Source organism: Furipterus horrens, unplaced genomic scaffold, assembly GCF_987537825.1.
Source record: "Furipterus horrens unplaced genomic scaffold, mFurHor1.1.pri manual_scaffold_6, whole genome shotgun sequence".
Taxonomy (NCBI): Eukaryota; Metazoa; Chordata; class Mammalia; order Chiroptera; family Furipteridae; genus Furipterus; species Furipterus horrens.
Genome location: NW_028327176.1, coordinates 185481489 through 185500218, shown reverse-complemented (window position 1 = coordinate 185500218; position 18730 = coordinate 185481489). Strand labels below are relative to the sequence as shown.

Below are 18730 nucleotides of genomic sequence, written 5' to 3'. Positions count from 1 at the left end.
AAGAGCCTTTCTTTACGAGGAGTTTACAGGGGCCCCCACGAAGTGTAACTCTGTTGGATTACGAGTGGAAATTTTAGTAGCAACATACCACTAGCCAACTGGGTACCATAATTCAGACTTTAGAAGTCTGTCTGTATCTCACAGAGAGCGCTGCTCTATTTGGGCCGGGGTTTTAAAACTTTATTTAGGCACCTGTTAGGCATTTCCTGTATTTGCAAACACCAGCTGTATCTCAAAGGAATGAAATCAGGCAAATAAAGATGAGGCCAAGTGTTTAAATCCAGGGAAGCCGGAAGCGGCAGTTTCTGTGCTGCGAGGAGAATGCATCTACCCCTATATTTGTGTGCTTGGTCTTAACAGCATCTGAACATTAGGGTTTTGATGTTTCGTGGGTTTAGGGTTAGGTAGGGCTTAAATTTCTCTCATATTGGTGCTAAAAGCCTCTTTTCTCTGGAGACTGGGAGGCCATTGGGTGACACCTGGTGACGGGACCAACTCCTCTCAGAACCGACTCGGGTACTTAGGAGGGAGTGGAGTGGAAGGGCTGAAGGAGGTGAGCCATGAAGGGTAGCAGACGAGAGGCAGGGACCGGAGCACCAGGGAACAACGTGGGAAGGCACAGCGTAAAGGGGTGGGGTGAAGCCTAAGCACGGTCTAGAACCTTCCCGGACAGCTGGGTTTACGTCTCTGCCCCAGATCAGCAGCAGGACAGGCGGGTGGGCCTCCCAGCATTTCCCGGCAGGCTCAGACCCTTAGTGTCACCACAGCGTGGGCAGGGCTGCTGCCTCCGCTCTCCCCGGCTGGAGGCTCCCCCGCGTCTGTCCTCCCGCAGACCAGACGGGGCTCCAGGCTCCAAGAGGACGCAGCCTGTTCTGCTCAGACCCCCTGAGGACAGACGCCGCTGCCTCCTCCAGATGCCCGTCCAGGCTGCCCATCAGAACTTTCTTTGTATCTTCTTGTCCAAAGGGTCTCATGTCATGCAAGTATTGGGCCTCCACCCTAAAAACAAAACCACAGGTCCCCTCCTTGTAGAACACAGGCCAGCATGAAGGCGTTTTGTAGCCACAAGACTGTTCAGAAGCAAGTCCTCTGGAGAGAACAGGACAACCCCCACAGGATCTGAGAGGCAGAGTTCTTTTTCAAAGGCAGCGGCACAGCCCCCCCAACCCCCACCACTGTGCTCCCCCAGCCTCTGTGGGGCCTGGGCGATGCTCAGTGGCAGGTGCAACTCTTCCTTAGCGAGCGAGCACGCGTCTAAGTTCCGAACAGACCCCTTTCAGAGCTCATGGGCTGTCGGGCGTTTTGGGATGTAACTCACGTTTTCTCCCTTTGTACCTTCAGTATTTTTCCTTTGTTGTTTTCACGTATCTTTGTGAATCACCATGACCCCCTTTTTAGAATGTCAGGCTATAAATCTCTTACCAGATACGCCTGAAAAGTTTTATTTTCTGATAATTAAAGGATCTCAACAGCTGGTAGCAGCTTCACACTGAAGCACTGACATTTTGGGTGGTTTCCTTTTTTTCTTCGGATCCTGCCTGTGCTTTCTGGGGCGTTTAAAGTTGCTACCACAGAGTTATGTGGCTGTGCAGACGCTGCTCGTGAATTCCATCCAGCTGATCAATCGGTGTCTGTACCCAGAATAAGTGGCGTCCTAACTGACTCACTTTCCGGGGCGTTTCACACTGAGTGGTCCTTGGGGGCCCATCAGCCTTCTCTCTGTGTTTTGAAGCCCAGGCTTATAGTCAGAACTGCTGCCGCAGCTTCTTTTTCACTCATTCAGAAGCTAAATAAAACATTCGCAGGCTACGTTATCTGTCTGCTGCCTTTAATGATTATTTGGATTGATCTTGAAGACCATTGTAAAACTGCATTTTAAAATTAAGTGATCATCAGGCACAGGTCTAGTGGATGTCATTATGGAGCTAATGCAGCCAACCGGTATTCCTGAGTCAGCTCGAACACATACGGGGCATCTTACGCGTGCAGAGAAGACGAAATGAAGTCCGTGCAAAGGCTGATTTTTGACAGCCCTTCCTCCTGTGTTTTACAAAGATAAAGTGTTTGCACTGTGACACCGTGCAGCAAAGTGACGTGTGCTTGCTTACTATGAAGGTGGATGTGGGCGTGGTGCACTTCACGCCCCTGACGCAGCCCGGGATAGAGCAGCCGTTCAAGCTGGTGGAAAAAGTCGTGCAGAACGTATTCCACTTCCGGAGGAAGTACTGCCATCGAGGACTCGGGTAAGGATGCTTTCTCTTCCTCTCAGTAGCATTCGTTATGAAATCCTCAATCACTTTTGTAAAAATTAAGAACTTTTTAAAAAAATAATTGTTCAAGCTCTCTATAAATATTACTCCCAGTTCCAATCCTATGTTACACAAACCTTGACCGCCACTGCGGTAAGACAGAGACCTTGATTTAACCTGATGCCACTTACAGGTTTGGTTTGGTTTTATCGCAAGTACAACCTAAAACTGATGTCAAGTCACAGAGTTTGCGATGACCTGTACTGGGAAGGTCATGATTTCTCAATAAGGACTTAGATCACTGAACTGTTGACTCTCTCAACATTTCTGACACTAAATGTATGGGGTTTAAAAACGTTTTTATTAAAGTATAATTGGCACACAAGACTATATTAGTTTCAGGTGGACAACATAATGATTAGATATTCATGTATCTTCCAATGTGATCACCACTGGAAGTCTAATAACCGTCTGTTACCATACGAAGTTATTATGATATGATTGGTTATATTTCCTGTGCCGTACACTGCATCCCCTGGCTTACTCACTTCAGATCTGAGAGTCTGGACCTCTTCTTATCCTTCCCCTTTCCACTCCTCCCTCCCACAGCCTCCCCCTCTGGCAACCACCAGTTTTTCTTTCTGTCTGTTTCTGTTTTGTTTGTCTGTCTTTTGTTAGATTCCACATGGAAGTGAAGTCATATGGTAGTTGTCTTTTTCTTTCTGACTTACTTCACTTAGCAGCCATCCACGCTGTCCCAGATGGTAAAATGGCATTATTTTTTTTAAGGCTGAGTAATATTTGTATCATATTTTCTCTATCAACGGATACCTAAGTTGTTTCCGTTCTCTTGACTATTATATTGTAAATAATCCTGAATTGAACACGGGGGTGCATATATATTTTTTAAATTAGTGTTTTTGTTTTATTCGGCTCAACACCCAGAAGTAGAATTGTTTGGATGAACAGTAGTTTTATTTTTAATTTTTTTGAGGAACCCTCATTCTGTTTTCCTTAGTGGCCGCACCAGTCTGCATTCCCACCAGCAGGGCACAAGGGTCCCCTTTTCCCCACATCCTCGCCAGCACTTGTTGTTAGTTGACTTCTTGATAACAGCCCTTCTGTCAGGTGTGAGGTCACATCTCGTTGTGGTTTTAGTTTGCATTTCCCTGATGATTGGTGACATGGAGCATCTTTTTATATGTCTGTTGACCATCTGTATATCTTCTTGGGAGAAATGTCTAGTTAGGTCCTCTGCCCATTTTTTAATCAGATGGCTTGTTTTCTTGTTATTATTTGTATGAGTTCCTTATATATTTTGGGTATTACCACTTATCAGATACATTATTTGCAAATATCTTCTCTGGGTCGTTTTTTCATTTGGTTGATGGTTTTCTTCACTGTGCAGAAGCTTTTTAGTTTGATATAATCCTGTTTGTTTACTTTTGTTTTTATTCCCCTTGCCTGAGGAGACATGGCCAAAAAAATATATTGCTAAGATTAATGTCAAAAAGTTTACTGCCTATATTTTCTTCTGGGATTTCAGTTTTAAATTTAAGTCTGTAATCCATTTGAGTCTTTCTATAGTCTTTAAAGTCTATTTTGTCTGATATGAGTGTTGCTACCCAAGCAATCCCGTATGCATGGAATATCTTTTCCATCCCTTCATTCTGCGTCTTTTGGTTTGAAATGAGCGTCTTGTAGGCAAAATAAAAATGAGTCTTTTTCTTTCATTCATTCAGCCACCCTATGTCTTTTGATTGGAGTATTTAGTCCATTTACATTTAATTATTGATAGGTATGTACTTATTGCTGTTTTGTTAATTGTTTTGTAATTTTTCTCTGTCCCTTCTCTTGATCTCTTCCCTTGTGTTTTGATTTGATTTTTTTTTTTTTCATGTTTTGTTTGGGTTCCTTTTACTCTTGTTTGTTTCTTTTGTAGGTTTGTGCTTACCATGAGGTCCATATGTATTGATCTATAGTTATAGCAGACTATTGTTAGCTGACAGGCATTCAGGTTTGAACACATTTTAATAGCACTGCATTTTTATTTTGCCCCATTCCCACTCCACACTTTGTTTTTGGCAGCAAACTTCAGATTTTGTTTTTTGTGTATCCGCAACTACTTATTATAGTTGTCGTCAATTTTGCTGCTTTTGTCTTTTAACCTTCATACTAGCTCTGAAAGTGGTTAATTCACTGTTTATTATCTATTTGCCTTTAACAGTGAGGTGTTTTTCTTTCTGTATTTTCTTATTTCTGGTTATGGCCTTTTTTCCCTGCTTAAAGAATACCCTTTACCATGTCTTGCAAAGCTGATTTAGTACTGATAGTACTGATGAACTTGTTTTGCTTCTCTGGGAAACTCTATCTCTTCTTTAATTCTGAACGATAACCTTGCTGGGCAGGCTATTCTAATTGGTAGGTTCCTTTTTCCCAGCGCTTTAAATATATCCTGCTCCTCCCTTCTGGCCTGTAAAGCTTCTGCTGAAAATACCAACTGACAGCCTTATAGACTTGCCCTTGTACACGTCTAGCTATCCTCTTGCTGCGTTCAAGATTGATTCTTTAACTTTTGTTCTGTTAATTGGAACATGTCTTGCTATGGGTCCCTCGGGGTTCATCTTGTTTGGACTCTGGGCGTTCCGGCCCTGGATGTCCCTTACCCTCCCCAGGGTAGGAAAGCTTTCAGCTCACTACTCCTTTCTTCTATATTATCTAATCAGCAGTTTTTCAACCTCTTTCATCTCATGGTACATAGAGACTAATTACTAAAATGTATTTTTTTGCCATCCTGACAAAAAAAATAGGTATAATTTTGATCCATTTATACAGGATGGCTGCTGGGTGGGTTGGTTGGTGTCATTTTTTTAAAAATTCTACAATCTAAGAGAAAAGAGGTTAGTGCCCTGTCTAAATAGTTTTAAATTTCCCTGCATGTTTTAAAACTTCCTGCAGCGTACCGGTTGAAACATCACTGATTTCATCTGCTGTAGGTTCCCTGTAGTGTTTTTCATTTCAGCTCTGATTGATCCTTTATTATATCTTCTAACCCTTTCTTGAAGTTCTCACTGAGTCCTCTGTTGTACTTTCAAGTTTGGTGAGCATCCTAATGACCAACACCTGTTCTTTATCAGATAAATTACTTGTTTGGTTTCATTAGAGTTTTTCCTTGTTCCTTCATTTGGAACATACTCCTTTGTCTCCTCGTTTTGTTTGTCTTTCTGTGTTTATCTCTGTGAATTAGACAAAACAGCTCTCTCCCAGTCACGAAGAAGTGGCCTTGTGTGGGAGCTCCCTCTGTGCACACCGTGCGTGCCAGGTGGTTCGGGCAGGCCCTGGAGCCAGAGCAGGCCGGTGTGATGCCTGGGGTGCTCTGAGGGGCCAGCTGGCTGAGGCACCCCCGGGTGCTCAGCTGCAGCGGCACCCTGGCATTCCAGCTGTCCAGGTCTGGCTTGGGCAGAGGTGGCCCGGGCGTGCTGTGGCAGCCGTGCAGGTTGGCCAGAGCACCTGGACTGGCTCCTGCCCGTGCAGCGTAGGTGGGGGGGAACATGACGAACCTCACCAGCATCTCCAGTCCTGGAGGGTTTGTGTGATTCCCCAGCTTCTCTGTGCAGTTTCTCTTCTGCAGAAGCTGTTCAGTCACCCCTCAGTTCTTCAGGAGGAATCGCTGTATACACAGGTGTATGCTGGGTGTGTTCCGGGAGTGGATCAGTTCAGGGTCATCCTATGCCACCATCTTGTAGGAATTCCCCAAATGTATGGTGTTTTTTCTGGATACCAGCCACATGTCCTACAATTCACAGCTGGTGAGTATGTGGAGTTATTGTAGACCCCTCAGGTTAAGGGACCAGTGCTACAAGGCTGTCCCTACTTCAGACACCAGTCTCAAGCCCTAGGTTGACACCTGTACTTCTGACTGATTAGCTATCAATCGGGGCTGTCCATAACCCTTCTTCGGGTTCAGTTTGCTAGAATGGCTTACAGAATTCAAGAAAAATACTTTTAATTTATCGGTTCATTATAAAATGTATAACTGGAAAAGCCAAACAGAAGAAATGGATAGAGCATGGTTTGCGGGCCACCGGGTGCTCAGAGCGTCCATGCCTTGTCTGGGTTCCACCTGGAACCCTAGAGTTAAGTCTATGGAAGTTCCATGACATACGCGCAGTTGATGGAGTTACTGGCCATTGGGCAGTGAGCTCGATCTGCAGCCCATCCCACCTCTCTGGAGGTCTAGAGGCGACAGTGAAAGTCCCACCCCTCATCACATGGTTAGTTCCTCTGGCAACTCTTCCTCGTCCTGAAACTACCTGGGAGCCCACCAAGAATCACCTCATTAGCACAGACGCAGCTCCGGTTGAAAGGGGCCTGTTACGAAAAACAAAAGATGCTCCTATCCACCTCTGTCACTCAGGAAATTCCAAAGGTTTTAGAAGCTGAGTCAGAAACCTCCACAAAGATCAAATACATACAGGGTGGGGTAAGAGCAGGCTTACAGTTGTGAGTACACGGAACAGTTTATTCTTGTGTTATTTTTCACATGAGCAACTGTAAACCTTCTTCTGCCCTATCCTGTATTTCTTTTCACCTGGTGACTGTATCTCTTCTTTAAGGACACAACTGCGCAGCAGATGTAGACACTGCCAAGGCGGTGTCACAGTGTGCGTGCCGGCCCCTCTCTCTAGTGGAGAACGCCCTTGTTCCCTCACGCTTACCTGCTCCGCGCCGGCGTGTGGGCACCGTCGGAAACGCAGGCAGAGCTTGCGGGCTTGGAGTCCCTGTGCCTCCCAGGCCATGAAGTGACCGTGCTGACATTATATAAACCATGACAGAAAAGAAAATGTTAAATCAGGCCCAACCATAGTCTGATTAAGCAAGCAGAAAAAATGTGTGTTTTGTAAGAGTTCTATTTGGTTTAATCAACACTTAGGTGTTTAAAGTGGCTAATCTTCACAGGCACACCTGTCTCACGTGGCCCCACCTTGGTTCTCTTTCTGGTTTGGGAGCTGTCCCTTGAACACATTAGGCACAGCTGGGCAGCTGCCTCTTGAGACCATCGCCATCCACAACTCATTCTTGAAGATTTAAGGTGGCAGATGTTCAATCTTCAACCTGCCATTTGTTGACCATAGTTAGGCCAGTTTTCATACTTCACCAGATGGTCACTGCCTCTCCAGCACAGACTTAAGCCGCCGGTTAATGACAGGGCTGCCACTGGCTACCTGGTGCTAGGTAGAATGAAGGTACATCTCTGGGAGGCTGCAGCCCCAGCCAGGATGCTGGACTTCAGCTTACACTTACCCTTCCCTGCTATCGCCCTGATCCGTGGGGGGCGTACAGCAGTCCCTCTCTATATCGCGGGTCACTTATCGTGGCCTCGCTGTGTCGCAGGTTTTTTAAAAATATATTTAATTATTTATCGCAGATTTTTCGCTATACAGTCCTCCCTCTATCGCAGTTCACTTATTGTGGCTTCACTGCATTGTGGGATTTTTTAAAATATATTTATTTATCGCAGATTTTTCGCTATATCGCGGGATTTTGCGGTACTGTATACGTATGTTGTTAAAGTTACGTAGGTTTAAGAGTGTAGAATATGTTTAAGGACATAAGTAGTGTTTATAGAAGTGTGGAAACGGTTAATAAGGGAGTGGGAACGGTTCATAAGTGTGTGGGAAGGGTTTATAAAGCCTTAAAATATATATAAATACTAAAATAAATGTAAGGGTCCTACTTCGCGGATTCTCATCTGTCGCGGGGGGGGGGGGGGGTCTAGAACGTGATACCCGCGGTAAATGAGGGATCACTGTATCGCGGGGTCCTTTTCAGAGGCATGTCCTACTTCTGGAAATTCTGAAATTGGTCTCAGCTAGTGTTTCTAAGACACCCCCCTCGCTAAGCAGTGGGTCCCGTTCATGCCACCTGTCCCATCCCTGTGCAGATATGGACCACGTGGTGTGCCCCACTCTGACCTCAGTCACCCCACAGGCTGGCCTCAGCGCGCTCACCCTGAGTGCGGGAACTCGCAGGGTCTTACCGAGAGCGCCGTCAGCTGTCAGAAGCCCCGCTGCCCGCTGCCCGCTGCCCGCTATAGAGCCTCTCAGACTTTAGAGAAGAAAATAAAACCCAGGTGAAGCTTTATAGTATTTCAGCATCGATGTCGCTATTCATTTTAAAACAATGACCTCAGTTAGATGAAATGTAAAATATTGCCTCGAATCCCATCTAAAGATGCTTCAAAATATCTTAAAGAGGGGAAATAACTATTTGTATTTTCACATCAACTGTTTTCTAACTTTGCCAAGAAAGGTCATTCTTTGGGGTAAAGAGTTCCAAAGCTGTGTTTAGACAACTTTCGTATTAAAAAATGAGGCACGTGAAACTTCTGTTTTTGTCTAAGAATGCAACTTAACAGATGTTACTTTAAACTTACCTTCAAGATGCACGTGTGGCCCGAGCTCTGGGAAACATCTGCCCGTGCGCGCGCGGTGCCGGTCCGCTCAGCGCCGCCCGCCACGGCCAGGCCCGGTGGCCGAACGGAAGCCCTTCTCCTGGGCTCGGGGCCCTGCCGGCAGCCCCACGGCTCCGCCGCCTCTTCCGCTCGCTCCGGGCGTCTGCCGTGGCGTTTGCAAGTGAGGGCGGAAGGAAGCACTGCGATTCGCAGAAGTAAAACTAGAGTACAACTGACTTTGTGTCTCTCTCCCTAGAATGTTATTCCCCGAAGCGCAGCGCTTAGAAAGCACCGGGAAGCTGCTGCAGCTGGCCGACGTGGACCCTACGCTCCGCCCCACCCAGCTCTCCGTCTCCCATTTTAAGAGCCTCTGTGACGTGTACCGGAAAATGTGTGATGAAGACCCACACCTCTTTGCATATAATTTCAGAGAAGAACTCAAAAATAAACACAAAAAGCAGGAAACAGAGGACGACAGGGAGAGTTCCAGCCTCTAGCTGCCACTGCGGGGCCAGCAGCTTACCCAACGCTGACTTTCGCGAGACCGAGCTTCTCCCGGGGACACTGACTCCTACAGAAGGACAAAAGTCCCAGCCACCAGGGGCGGCTTTTTCCCGTTTACTGTACAGCTTGGTAGAGAAAATAAATGTCATAATCAAGTTACAGTACAAGGTTTCTTTTAATATATACTACATAGATGAGACATGTTTAGTATAAACAGCATCTATTACATCCTTACAAAAATGAAATATCTGCACATTGTGCCCCTAACCCACGTTGAAATAATTTAAATATGCTTTAAATAAAGCAAAAACTAACAGCTCAAAGAAAATGCCCAGAGGATTGAAAAAATTACTTTTTTAAAAAAGCTATTAATCACAACTCCCCCGCCTTACTTTTTCCACATAAATTAAAATAGATTGCAGTTTTAAGTATTCTAAGTCATTTTGATACCTGCTCAAAAGGGATATAAACTAAGTAATTTACAGATTCTGACCAGTTTAATCTAGTTTTCTGATCCACAATAAATTAAAATAACTTAAATCTTTACAACTATTTTATGGGAAAATGTATACTGCACAAAACCCAATAATGAACAGTTTTTCCAGCAACTTCCACTTCACCACCAGTTTAGAAGTGAAACGGGCGATTTAACCCATGTTGGGCTGCAACTAGGACTTTTCGTGGCTCTCTGTTTCATAAAAACACTTCTCGTTGACAACCGACGTCAGACTCTGGACGCTGAACTCTCGCTCCAGGACGGAGTTGAGATCAAGGCTGGCGTTCTCGGACTGACTGTCAAGGGACTGGTGACGCGTCTGTGCTCTTAGCAGAGTGCCCCTGTCCCTTTTGGTGCTGTTTGCTTTCCGTTTGATGGCACAGAAGTGCCCCCGGACCAGTCCGCGCTGCTGCGCCCCGGGCTGGCCTTCCGGGCCCGGCTGCCGCTCCGCCGGGGGCGGGGCCGGGTCCTCGGAGATGCTCAGCCTCTGGAACTGAATTTCGATGTCTTTGGTGGGGCTGCCCTGTTGCAGAGTCTGGTGGTAGTCCTCCTCCTCGTCGCTCAGAATGTCGCTCTCCTTGATGAAACTGTCTGAGAAGTCGGGCAGGCCTGCGTGGGGGCGTTGCCCGCCGTCCTGCCCGCCCCCAGCCGGGTGGCAGCCGCTGCTCTGGGTGCCGCTGCTCAGGCTGCCGTCGTCAGAGTCCAGCGAGCTGCCCTTGCCGGGGTCGCCGGGCCAGTCGCCGCTGGGGGAGCCCTTGAGGGCTTTTAGGGACCTGCATGAAGCTGCAAGGAGAAAAGCACATGGCCCCTTGTGACAGAGGAATGGGCCCCACAGTGTCATGTTTACGCTGCAAGTTACACAATTTAGTATCTGAATTACTTAGGATTTATACTTCTGTTACCGAGTGTCCTGCAACTTGGACAAAAAAAAAAAAAAAAAAATTCCATGTAGATACTGCAAGTATGGACATTTTATCTGAAACTTTATGTTGAGGGATTTGGTATTTTTAGATGGCCAGTTATCAGAACTCAATTATTTAGCGAGAAAAAGAAGCTGTAAACGACTGAGGGCTAGGATTCATATTTTGCCAGTGGGGAACTTGAAAAGTTAACAACATTTAGGTTCCTTTTCCTAACTGTGTAATTTGATAGCCAAGATTACACCGTATTTCTATGCCTACCTTCTCACCTTGTTTATTTCCCTTGCTGCTTAATTAACAGGAGACAAATGCTCTTCATCTCTCATTAGAACTGCCTCTACTGGAAATTCTAACCACCTTTCAGAGATTTACTATGAATATTTAATCATTGGTGTGTATATGTGTTTACTTCATCTCTCCTGGATGAAGGGGAAAGGAACGCTCAGCTGTGCTGTCTGTGCAGACAATATCATATTGTTATGGCCAGAGCTTACTTCAGCAAGTGAAAAAAAGTAAAAAATATACAGTTAATTTGAAGAGGTCAAACAGACTGAAAAAGACATACATATGTTCTGTAAGTGTAAAAACAAAATCAAAGCTATAAACAAAATAGTATAGAAAGGAGATTCTGAAAACTTAAGCTCAGAGTTTAAAACAGGCAGAAAGATGAATAACGGCCTGATTTGGAATGTTTACCTGCTGACCTATTAATGGGTGAGAATGAGGGTCTCGGTTTCTCGGTCTTCAGTCATTGAGTGCTGCCTTCCTAAATGACTGAAACTGCTCTGAGCACTAGGAATACCGAGTGAGCAAAGCCAAGTCCCCGGACTCCTGTGCATCTTGGTGGAAGAGAGCGATTGGGTGGTAAGTGTGGCCTGTGTCAGCTGGCGGTAAGACAGGGATTGGGGGTTCAGGTGGTTATATTGTATAAAAGGGGGTCTGGGAGCAAGATGCGTGTTTAGGTTTCTTAAAAGAAAATAAAGTTGCCACCAGAGGCGGATTAAGGTTGGTTGAGGCCCCGGGCGCAGAAGAAAATATTGGGCCCCTTAAAAAAAAAAAAAAAGAGACAGGGAAAATAAAAACACATGGTTTTGCGGGGCCCTTCAGCAGTTGGGGCCCAGGGCACATGCCTGGTGCACCCGCCGTTAAACCCGCCTCTGGTTCCCACTACCGTCTCGCACCCCTGTGCACGTGGGGGTCTGGTTTAGAGCTTACAGTTCCGCCCGATAACTTGCCAAGTGCGGACTTGCCGCTGTCCTACAAGAGCATGTCTCCCTTTGGAGAAGCTCAGAGTTCTGGTGAAGCCACAGCAGGCTCGCAAAGCTCTCACCTAATTTGGCTGAAACGGGGACACGGTTCTTAAGGGGCACCAGGCGATCCTTGCACGTCTTCTCCAGGGGAAACTCACTCTTGATGTGGCGCCTGAAGTTCTCCCTCAGAATAGACCGAATCACCTTGACGATGCTGGTTTTGCTTTCACTGTCGCTGGGGGGCGCGGGCGGGGAAGGAGAGGAAAACTGCATCAGCGTCCAGTGTCATTGTGCTTCGCGTCCCTGTACCCTGGTGCTCCTGTGGCCCATTCCCGCTCTCAGGACAGACTGGCAGCAAGTCACCAACCCCTGTGTGCCTTGGTGTCCTCACAAAAGAAGTGAGAACTGAAGTCCCTGGAGCACTAGGATGGGGGCACCGTGTTAACCAGTGTATTCTGTACTAGAGCCACAGATGCCCTTTGGGGTGGTGGGAGTGATCCCTAAGTCGTCAAGATTCAGGGGGGGCGCTAAGATAAACCCCCTTTGTAAGAGCACCTCATTCTACCTTATTCCCACGTCTCCCATCTTTGAGTCAGTGATACCTGCAGCACAGCTGGAAGGTGGTCTCGGGCCGCCCCTCTGTCTCTGACTTGGTGTGGATCAGCTCCCATATGGAATTGTTTTCTGTCCCTGTGTGAAAGGCGAGAGAAGCCAGTGCCCAGCTGTGTCAAAGAGGCTGGGGAGAACTTGGGAAATGGGAAACTCTATCATTTAGTCACTTCGGAAAACACCAGATACTCCCAGCCCTGATTCTCATCCCGCGGTTCATTTCTGTGTGTGACTTCTGCAAGTACTTACAAAACATTAAATATTTTTTAGTTACTTTTTACCTTTCCTGCTAAAGTTTGCCATCCATTGTAGTGCTTCCTCCCTCCCCCTGGGTTCCATGTCCCCAGGGAAGAGGTCCAATGGGCCTTGTTTTCAACCCCGTTCCTTGGAAGGAACAGTACGTGGAAAGTACTCGGGTTCCTGGGGTGCAAGAGGCCAACCCCGAATTCAGCCCTGTTCTGGGAAGCATAATCACCCCGACAAAAATTAAACAGGCCCAGAAGGTCACTGCCTGGTGGTCCTTTCCATCAACAGAGAGGTTGACGGGTTTCTCAATGTTTTAGAGGGTCAAAGGTTTTTTCCTTGTTTTTACATCATTTACACGGTCCTGCTTAATCGTTGAAGAATTTTCTGGTATATCTAAATTTGTAAAAATGTAAATTGGTGGACCTTTGTTTCTTGTAACAAATCTTAGGATATCAAGGATATTAGGAAGAAAAATGCTGAAAAAAGTATTGATAGTAAAAATAAGGACACGAGAAAAGTATCTGGCTAAGAAAAGCCAGCCACTGGCATTTACTCTTCAAAAGTCTATGAGGCAACATCCTCGTCTTCCTTGTCTCTAAAACATCAAAGATGATCCCTAAGGTTCTGTCTTACGTTCCTTCCACAATCCAAATAAGCCTCCTAAAAGGAGTTTTCTGGTGCTGTACCACAGGAAACGGTTACCTGCCGTGTTCCCCAGTCGGACTTGAAGCGCAGATATGGGGATCAGCCAGCGAAACTTAAATGGGTCCCAGTCAGCAGAGCTGTGCGCGGGCCGGGCGTTGGAGGGCTGTAATGGGAGGTCCCCAGGGAAAGGGTTAAAGCAAGCCCTCACCCAGGGGTGTGCGCGCCCAGCGTGGACGCCTGCAGTTCCCCTGTGCAGTGCGGGTGCTTGGGGTGCAGGAAGGAGCTCAGGCGCGCTCCCAGTTCTCCGGGGGCTCCCAGACTGGGCGGGGACTGGGCGGAGTCACGGTTTGGGGAGCAGAGAGTTTTAGGGTGCCAAGAAGAACAACCAAGCCTTCTGTGTCCTCACATTACCTCTGAATGGTAAACTGATGGCTTCTAGTTTCCACAGCTAGCTTTTCTATTTCTTTTTTTTTTTTTTTTTTTTTTTGTCAAGGTAAAAGTCATCTGAAAACACACCAAAGTTACACAGACTCTCATGTGTATGGAGCAAGCCTGGACCATTTTCAGAGACATAAGAGCTGATTTTCTATGTAGGCCAACCATGGGTATTTGTCTACATCTTCCTGGAAAAGACTTCTTTTGTGGGGAGAATAGGAAACACCCAGATACTTGATTAGGTTATTACCCTGGGAATAAGCACAGTCGGTTAGTGATGCCCAGGCTCTTAGCTGGCCTCTCGGTTCAACATTGATAGGAAAATACAGCATGAAAGAGTAGCTTTGATTACAGTTAATTGTCTTACCAGTTTCTTTTTCAGTTTGCAGTTTTCTTTATAAACCAATATGACGGCTCTCTTAAAAACTAAAGAAAAGAAAAGAGAAAGTCTTTCATTATTTTCTACAAACTCTGACATGGTCGGACTAGGGCTGAATGTTTTAATAGCACAAAGCTCTTCAAACTTATGAACCTCCAAGATCTCACTGTGCCAGCACCTGCGTGAACAAGCAGTACTTGTGTTCATACTGGAATTATGCAGAAGTACCTGCTTATTTAAAAGCTGTTATCTAAAGTAGGTCTTGGCACATTAAAAAAACTATGGTTTTGTTTCACTGAAGCCTGAGGACATGGCGTTGGTCTCGGGGACAAAACATGTCTGCACTCCCTGTGCCGGCTCTCGGTGAGAATTTAGGACACTTTTAAGTGCAGCAAACTGTTAAGTCAGCATGTTTCAGGAGAGCCTTGGGAGCGCTTATCCAGTAACACTTGGGGAGAAGCACTAAGCCAAGCGGCAGACAGGGGAACAAGGCCATGAGCATGCAAGAACAAGGTAATGGAGTTTTAAATCGTTAGGTCAAACAATGATTTCTTCAGGAAGTCGGGAGTCAGCTGCACTGGTGGGTGTAGTAAGTGCTTCGTTATGAGCAGCCTCTCCCGGTTAACAGTCCTGGGAAAGGAATACTAACCAAATACCGTGAGCTCAAGGTCCTTTCTGGCTTTGCCTAGAGACAGGAACGGGTTCAACCAGGAAACTGTGGAGTGCATCAGGAGCTCCCCCATGGAAAGTTCCGTGACCTGAAAGACAGGGTAGGGAGACGGGGAAACCCCCGGGGTCGCTGCATGTTGGAGGGTGAATCAGAGGTACACGGTCTTTTTTAGCATGCAAGTACATTCAGTTTGACTTTTCAGGCCCCTGTAAACATGGGGCCTTAAATAGCGGAGGGTTTCTTTTATCGTTTTTTTGTTTTTGTTTTTGTTTTTATCCTCACCTACAAAAAGGGGGCGATGGAAAAGGAGAAGCATGAATGCAAGAGTGAAGCATCGATGGGTCGCCTCACACACGGCCCTGGACCACGGATGGCACGCGCCCTGACTGGGAACTGACCCTGCAGCCTTTGGGCTACGGGACGACACTCCAACCCACTGAACCACCCCGGCCAGGGCAAGGAGTGGAGGTTCGGAAAACTCAAGCTAAGCGTCCAGCTGTTCAGAACATAACAAATGTGAAGGCGTTTTGCTTCAATGCACATACAGGGGAACCTCTGTTTTCAAACTTAATTCATTCAGGGAAACTGTTCAAGAAGCAATTGGTTCAAAAACCAAATCTCCTTTGTTTATTGCGTGACTGATCGTACAGGTATCAGCATGAAAGGGATATTGGGTAGAGAATCGTGATGTTCTTTCCACGAACAACTTGGTTGAAAACTGAATTATTCGAGAATCAGATTGTTCGAGAACCGAGGCTGACTGCAAAATATGGGTAAGACATGCCTCTCAACCACAGCACAAATTCCACCGGTGTCAAGGTTCACCCAAAGTGCCTTTGTTAACATTTCCGCAGGAACTAGTACAGTTACCATCTCTAATCCATAAACTACACTAGGCCTGCTAATAAAGTACCAGCATTGAAGCTGACTGTGATAAAAAATTAAACTCCAGCTGTTTTCTGTTCTCGCCTTTTCTCTACTTAAACGACATTGCTTCTTATACGTAGACTTGAAAAGCTCAAGATTCTAAAATTTAGTAATCAGCTGGAAAAAAAAATAGAAATTGTCAAACTCCACTTAAACTACTTTTGTAAGTCAGGAGGTAGCCACCAATATTTCATGCTAAAGAAGAAAAAAATGAAAGAGAAAAGCCCCAGGTTCTCTCCATGGGCTGGCCTCCTCTTCCTCCATTCATCCCATCTCTGCCCGCGCCAGCTGTCCACACTGGTCCTCGCCTCTGGGATATTCCCACCTCCTGTACCCCCTCCCCCGAGAAAAGAGGAGAAGGTCAGTGACCTTTCTTTTCTCCTCTGTACAGTGTGAACATGACGTAAAGTTACATTTTCAAACCAATGTAATGAATTTGTTTTGTTTCTACCTAAACTGTGTGGCTGGCTTATTACAAGCATTAGGATCCAAATGAGAATTGCAGGCAATTTCTCCTCCAGGAAAGCCCTAAGAGGGTGGCCCAGGGTGGCCTAGAGCGGACGTCACCCACAGAGCCGGTGAGCACACGGAGCCCCGGAAGGCAGAAGTCCACTGACCTCCTTCTCTGTCCCGCTCTGGTCGGCCACCAGCTGGTCAAACACGGTCCCGTAATCCTCGTAGATCTTCTGCATCTCGTTGATGTGGCTTGCCACCTTTTCCATTGCTTTTAGTGCTTCTGCAAAACGTGAAGTCACATTTCTTTTCTAATCCTTGCTTGTCTCAAATCCCCCAAGAGCAGAACTGAAAGAGCTCAAGATTTAAGCCAGGGTTCAAGACCAGTCCTTACAGCAGCATTACTCATGGTTGATTCAAACAGCCCATTATAATCTAGAATTGCCTTCCAACTCAGATTCTCTTTGAGATAAGGAAGTGGAAAAGGAAGTAAGAGTATCCCTCATAAACACAGCTACCCCATTAGTTGGGCACTTTCTGTTGGGCACGTACTATGATGGGTAACTGATGTGAATCATCTCATTTAGTCCCCACAACCACGTGATGGCGCTAGGAACTGTGATCAGTCCCATTTCACAGATGAGAAAACTGAGGTGCCAGACTTCCACAGAGAGAAATCAGGAGTGGAGCCAGTCCTGAAACCCAAGACTGGCCACAGGGCACCCACGGTTAAAGTTTGCCTCTCCTCCTGCACCAGTTACTGGAATTGTGATCCATAACAATTTCTACCAAGAACTCACAAATGTCTCTGTCAACGCTGAATTGCCAGAGAAAGCACCTGCCTTTATGCATGGCGTTTATTTATAACTTTTAACACAGGACAGTGAGGGACAAGATGATTTTGTCAAAGTTCAAAAACAGAATTTCGGGTCACCTCATACTTTGTTCTCCTGACTCAACATTTGATTCAATCTGGAGGGAGGTTTGCAATACAGTACTTTCAACACAACCCTTGTAAAGATCATCGTGATGCAAAATGAACCTCACACACATTATTTAGAACATTAATCATAATTTGTATCAATTTCTTACAGAATTTGACTTTCATACAAGTAATATTTTGTCCTTGTTACTTAGGATATAAAAGTGTTTGTCACAGTAAGAAGCCAGTTTAAGCATAATCAATAAAGCATATTAAAAAAACAAAGCCAGTTTAATTGACACTCTTCTCAGTGTTTATTACCCAGGAAAAGTAGCACTTATTAAGTGTTTCAGTCGCCAGGTGTTTTATCACATACAGCCTAGCTGGACCTCCTAGGGTTGACGTGGGGAGATCAATCCCTATTTCTCTCTAACCCAAGGTGGCATCTCTTCAGGGGATCCTCTGCTTACCACCAAACTGAGGAGTTGTGTGTCCTGGACAAAGCACGTCTCAGGCCAATAATGTCCGAGGTGACGAGAAGACACATCGGCATTGTCTCGGGAGAATAATCCGTCGTTAGGAGTATGGTTTCCAAGTCATACTCTGCCTGCTCTGCCTGGAGATTTCCACAAGGTGGAGCCGCTCCCAACATATTTGATCAGCAGCATTTTGTGCGGCAAATGCCACGGAACTTCACAGAGATGGGAAACAGGCCTGATATTTTCAGCTGTCAGAGCACTGTCGGCTAACAAGTGACCTGATTTAATCCGTTTCAGATCACTGGGCTTAAAGGACCTCCTTTTAGAAATGGAAACAGAATCATGCCTCCAGGTGGGCCCATCTCAAGGGACAGCCATACAGATCTAGCTTTTATCAAATATTAAGATCATATCGAAGATGAACCGCAGCCGTCCTGGGACATGTCTGAGAATACGACGCATCAGCCCGCAGCCCCGTGACAAGCCAGGCCCCACCCTGGGCTTACCTGTCAGGTGGTAGTGCTCCTCGCTGTCGTGGTCCGTCAGGGACACCAGCTCCCTGAGCAGCAGGGGGTACTTGAGCACCCGCTGCACAGGCTTGATGAGGTAGGACTCCAGCGTGGAGGAGTGCTGCTTGGTGGGGTTCCGGTCATCCAGGAAAGCCTTGAAGGCGGTGTCAGTTTTAGCTACAAGTGCATGGATAAAAGACGCTTAGAAGAGCACAGTAGGGTGAATGCACTGCTACTTCATTTAGTCCCACATCACCCAGGCCTATAGTCTTTTTCACGCCATTCATGAATAACATGCCCAGCGCATCAGTGCGTGAGGCACCCAGCTGTTAACATGGATTCAGCATCAGAGCTGGGATAAGCCCCTCAGGCAACGGGAGCTTACAAGGCTGTGAGAATAACCCCGTCCACACACCAACGAAGAACACCGACCCATGGGAGAGATGGTTGCAGGTACCTAAAGAGTGGGATCCCAATGATCCTAAAGCCACACAACATTACCCAACTCTTACACCATAACCCCCAAAAGATTCATAGAGTAAAATAAACCAGTAGTTTCTCCAGTGCCTGAGCACAGATTGTT

At 46.3% G+C, this 18730-nt stretch overlaps 2 protein-coding genes across 3 annotated transcripts in view; one reads left to right on the top strand and one right to left on the bottom strand.

Annotated features, from left to right (window-relative positions):
- TFB1M (transcription factor B1, mitochondrial) overlaps positions 1 to 9368 on the top strand; it is a 49846-nt gene extending 40478 nt beyond the window's left edge. For both annotated transcript variants that reach the window (XM_090280009.1, XM_090280008.1), the window contains 2 exons: positions 2116 to 2243; positions 8960 to 9368. In XM_090280009.1, coding sequence (XP_090136135.1) covers positions 2116 to 2243; positions 8960 to 9200 — 369 coding nt within the window. In that variant the 3' untranslated portion in view covers positions 9201 to 9368. The remainder of the gene's footprint in view (positions 1 to 2115; positions 2244 to 8959) is intronic.
- TIAM2 (TIAM Rac1 associated GEF 2) overlaps positions 9364 to 18730 on the bottom strand; it is a 120144-nt gene continuing 110777 nt past the window's right edge. The window contains exons 19-26 of the mRNA XM_090280011.1: positions 18145 to 18324; positions 16402 to 16520; positions 14837 to 14945; positions 14176 to 14234; positions 13431 to 13536; positions 12476 to 12563; positions 11954 to 12108; positions 9364 to 10486 (exon numbers count right to left, since the gene is read on the bottom strand). Of these exons, the coding sequence (XP_090136137.1) occupies positions 9876 to 10486; positions 11954 to 12108; positions 12476 to 12563; positions 13431 to 13536; positions 14176 to 14234; positions 14837 to 14945; positions 16402 to 16520; positions 18145 to 18324 (1427 nt within the window). The 3' untranslated portion in view covers positions 9364 to 9875. The remainder of the gene's footprint in view (positions 10487 to 11953; positions 12109 to 12475; positions 12564 to 13430; positions 13537 to 14175; positions 14235 to 14836; positions 14946 to 16401; positions 16521 to 18144; positions 18325 to 18730) is intronic.